This window comes from Solanum verrucosum, unplaced genomic scaffold (genome assembly GCF_900185275.1).
Source record: "Solanum verrucosum unplaced genomic scaffold, falcon-dt-bn FXZP01000040.1, whole genome shotgun sequence".
NCBI lineage: Eukaryota > Viridiplantae > Streptophyta > Magnoliopsida > Solanales > Solanaceae > Solanum > Solanum verrucosum.
The window spans coordinates 727,730-732,353 of NW_026020323.1; the positions used below are offsets into that span (position 1 = coordinate 727,730).

The following is a 4,624-nucleotide window of genomic DNA, read 5'->3' on the forward strand; positions in this document are numbered from 1 at the left end:
CATAAGGAACCTCTAAGACCAAGTAAGTTTAAAACCTTCCTACCGCCTAAGTTTTTACATTAGTTCATGCAAGGGCCAACTTCAAACGACCATATCTCTTAGCATATCATGAATTAGGTAGCCCATGACCTATCAAACTAAAGGTCTATGACTCTTCTTTCCAACGCCAACAAGTTTGCATCAATTAGAGTTCGGGGGTAAAAAGTTATGCCCACTGTCTTGCCGCACGCTGGCTGCACGCACGAGGCATTTTTCGCGCGCTAGCGTACTGAGGCAGCAACTACCGACATATCTGAGAACCTTAGGTGTGACTCGAGAAGAGGAGTCTAGGGTATGCAGTAGGGTTAAATAAACTAAGTATGATCTCTGCCCAATATATACTTGTGTGATTAATTAATTGATAATAGATGAATTTGATAAACTGTAAAATCAAGTTGCCATGAGATCAATATCTGACTACAAATTATTGTATTACTTGGAGATCGCGTATACAATTGTATATGTGTTTTGGAACAAATAATAACTATATACTTTGTTGTATGTTACTAATAACAGAAAATAAATTACACAAGGACACTTTCACAAGACGGCATTGATCGGAATGCCTTTTGAATGTTCACTTGGTTGGGACTAGAATAGCTCGAATTTTCATATTTTCCTCTCCACCTGTTAATTATTAGATCAAATGCAAGATTAATGACTAATTAAATAATAATATTCCAAAATCTATTGTTAGATAAAATGCAATATATGACTTCATTTGTACCTGGATTCTTCTTCTTCTTCTTCTTCTTTTATAGGAATTTGAAGTTCCAAATCATGATCTTCAAATGGCTTGAAGATTAAGTCAAGTTGATCATCATGCACTTTGTCAAGAGTTGAAGGGTTCCACTATATATAAATGAAGAGATATATTTTAATAAACACATTAACATATCATTATTCAATATTGAGAAATACTATTATGTATTTAATACTTAAAGAAAAAAAGGTGCATACCTTTGGAGACTTATCCTTGTCAATTATCTGAGCCCTTATGCCCTTCATAAATAAAAAATATCAATGAACTTTAAATTAGAAATCCAAAATTAAGTATACTTCTACATATTAAGTACATAAGATTGAGTTTACTTTAAAGAATTCGTAAACTTACCTCATAAAAATCACCAGATATTATGGTTCGTTGTATGTTCATTGAAATTCTGAATTCTTTCCTCAAACATTCAGATATAGTTTGTGTCCTTCCTTCTCGTATCTAAAACGTAATTTAGGAAAAAGGTAAGGTTCTTTTTCTTTTTGCAAGTATATAAAGTTTTGAGCGCTTGATAAAGTTATTTTTCTTGTTCAATAAGCATAATAAAGAATTTATTACCGATCTCAATGTTATTTTTAGTGCTGTTGGAGATGCTTTCTTTAGGCTTTTAAGCACTGGCATAATCCAGTCATTTCCTTTTCTGCTTGACTCGGCTTCCTGAAAAGTTGAGCAGAAAATACATAAAAATTTGAAATATTTTTTCACTTAGTATGAAATGATATTGGTATAAAATTTTAAAAATATCATGTAATTAGAAAAATAGAAAAATTAATTCTTACAAATGACTCAATAATTTCCTCCACAGAATCCTTGGAGAAACACTCATTGATTATGGACAACCTACACGTTAATTGGAAAAATAAAAATGTTACTCTCAATATTATATTTCAAAGAAAAATCTCAAAATAATAATTTAATTATGTGATACATTACTTGTTCAAGATACTTCTTTCATCAATGTGAATATTTGTGGAAAATTCATTGATGACAGATCTAATAGTATCCTCATCACCACTTTTTATGCTCAACAAACGCTTCTCTAGCTGAAATAATTTCTGACATTTGAAAAAAAAATTATAAGCAAAAAATTCATGAGTCATTATATCTAGAGTTGCTAAAATCTTTAGCGGCATTTTTACATATAGAGTGTTGGTTATAAATATACTCATATTATATTATTACTGCTAAATATAATAATTCTATATTTGTTGTAGTGTTTGGTAAATTTCTGAAGGAAAGGAAAAGCTTGGACTAACCTGTGAAGGAACAAAATGAGTGGCTAGTCCAGCAGCAACCACTTCTTTACCCCTTAGTTTTTCTCCTGTTAAGCCCAAGTATTCCCCTACATATATACATACATACATACATTTAATTAATTATACTAGGTCTCTCTCAATCAATTTTTGGAGAGGTTCTCTTTTACATGTATCATATTATTGGGTATAAATATACGAGGTAGGAGTCAAGTCTAACCTTCACCACAAAGGTGACTTTAGATTTAAAAAAAATTACATTCTCCTTCATCTAGCGCTTACCAAGTCGACCTGGAAGACGCGGAAGCATGTATGAGAAGCCGCAGTCTGGGTGGAACCCTATATTTGTTTCAGGAGTGGAACTAAACTGCAAAGTTAATTCACACAATCAGATACTTTATAAGATAATTATATGTAAATTTTTTTATAATAGTAATTGATACTGACCGCTTTCTCAGTGACCACAGAGAATTTCATTGGAGCCATCAAGGATGCACCGCCACCCACAGACATTCCATGGACAAGAGCAATATGTGGTTTCTTGTAAGTGTGAATGTGGTAGCAAAGCCAATACATTCTATAAGTAGCTTCAAGGCAAGAATCCCCTTCAAATAATATACATGTATACTCATGAGTTTATGTGAACATGTAGTATTAATTAATAATTCAATAGTTCTAGCATATATACCAACAAATTTAAAAAATAAAGGAAAATTTAGAATTAATTAGTTACTTGTGTTTCGTTCCTCATAGAACATATGCAAATCCCCACCAGCAGAAAAAGTGCGACCAGTTCCCTATATATGTGCAAATGAATGAGAATTAAATTTGGTAATTTAACAATTAACGGTAACTGATAAGCCAAAACAAAAGGCATAATACATAATAATATGACCTCTAACTTGGATTCACTGTCATCTATGCTCTCCAACTTTGAATGTGTACAAGTAGACGCTTAAATTTGTATAAAATTTAATAAGCAATTGACCACGTAGGATGCCACATAAGACGTATATATATGTCTACTTGTTCAACTTTTATACAAGTTTAAGTGTTTACTTGTGTACAATAAAAGTTTGAGGGCATACATGCAAGTTGAAGCCAAGTTAAATGTCATATTTATACATAAAAATGCCTTTTAACTTGTCTTTAATTGACATATATTCCCTCCAATTTTTGATGTGTACCAAGTAGTCACTTAAACTTGTATATAATTGAATAAATAGACACATGTATTACGTGACAATTTGCATTCTACATGAGGTCGTACGTGTATGTCTACTTGTGCACATCCAAAGTTGAAGGACATAAATGTCAGTTGATGTCAAGTTAAATGACACGATTATGTATCATGTCAAAACAAAATAATTAATCAGTACTTACCTTGATGATTACAAAATCAGCACTATCATCATTCTCATATTTCTCAAAGTTGTGCCCGAGCGTTGATGCCTAATTATATAAAAGAAATTTTATAATTAAGTGAACATGCACTAGCCATTTTGTAACTACACATATATTCATCATATAGTATATAGTATAAATATACATACCACTTTGCCTGATATATAGTTTAAATGATTAGGCCGATTCAAGGTGAGCATTCTAGCGCGACCGATTTCCTCAGCCATAACAACCTAGTGACAACCCAAAAAATATATTAAGGTACATTTATCATACCGAAGATCGATACATATATTAATTATATTGAAGAATATTATTTCTGACATTAATAACATGTTTTAGTAACGTTGAAATTACCTCTCTATTTTGTCTCAATACTTGTTGAGGCATTGGAAACATTGTGGTGCTACTGGGAATAGATATTATTGCCATAGCAATACGTAACTTGAAGTAGTACTGGAGAAATTAAAAAGGAACACCTAGCTTGATCAAGTATTAATGGAGATGCATAAGAAATTAAAGGACTTTATATATTAAATTTTACACGCTCTAACCATGATTAATTAAAATATTCTCCCTTTCTGTTCTCTCTCTAATCTGAAAGAATCATTGTAATAGTATTAAACGTGATGAATCTATTAATTTAATACTCCAGCTTAATTATAATAATTGAAAAAAATCAGCTATAGAATCTTGATTAGTTAATGATTTAAAATGTGAACGAAATTTGATGTGAATGGAACGAATGATCAAAAAATAATGAGAAAAAAGTTGGCTCTAAGCTGGCTAAAAGAATTTAGGGTGTGTTTGTATAAACGAAATGTTTTCCTAAAAAATGTGTAGCATGTCACATCATATTTGGGGTGCAAAACATACAAATTCTATTTTTTTCTTTTTGAGTTAATCAGTGAGTAGTTGGATATTTTTAAGTGTAAATAAATATCATCAAGATATTGCTGATAGTTAAAATAGTCCTTCATCAAACTATTAAATTTATCAACGTGCGTTGTTGCACTCATTATTAGGAAAAATAGCTTTCCTACTTATGTGTCCATATATAAAACTAACTTTTGGATAAATTAAGGCAATTAACAATTTCAATTGGCCTGACAAAATCTCAGCTAATTTCCAATGAAGTGACCATCCACCATAG

The 4,624-nt window shown here is 31.2% G+C and overlaps 1 protein-coding gene across 1 annotated transcript; it reads right to left on the reverse strand.

Moving 5' to 3' along the window:
- Window positions 1–563: 563 nt before the first annotated feature.
- Window positions 564–3,903, reverse strand: LOC125835490 (3-hydroxyisobutyryl-CoA hydrolase-like protein 5). The gene is made up of 14 exons (XM_049514623.1): window positions 3,829–3,903; window positions 3,621–3,704; window positions 3,451–3,519; window positions 2,801–2,864; window positions 2,515–2,672; window positions 2,350–2,434; window positions 2,071–2,156; window positions 1,748–1,869; window positions 1,594–1,654; window positions 1,373–1,471; window positions 1,154–1,255; window positions 1,000–1,041; window positions 767–891; window positions 564–666 (listed from the first exon to the last, which is right to left on the reverse strand). Exons 1-14 carry the CDS (start codon window positions 3,901–3,903, stop codon window positions 564–566), a joined length of 1,275 nt encoding a protein of 424 aa, XP_049370580.1.
- Window positions 3,904–4,624: the final 721 nt, after the last annotated feature.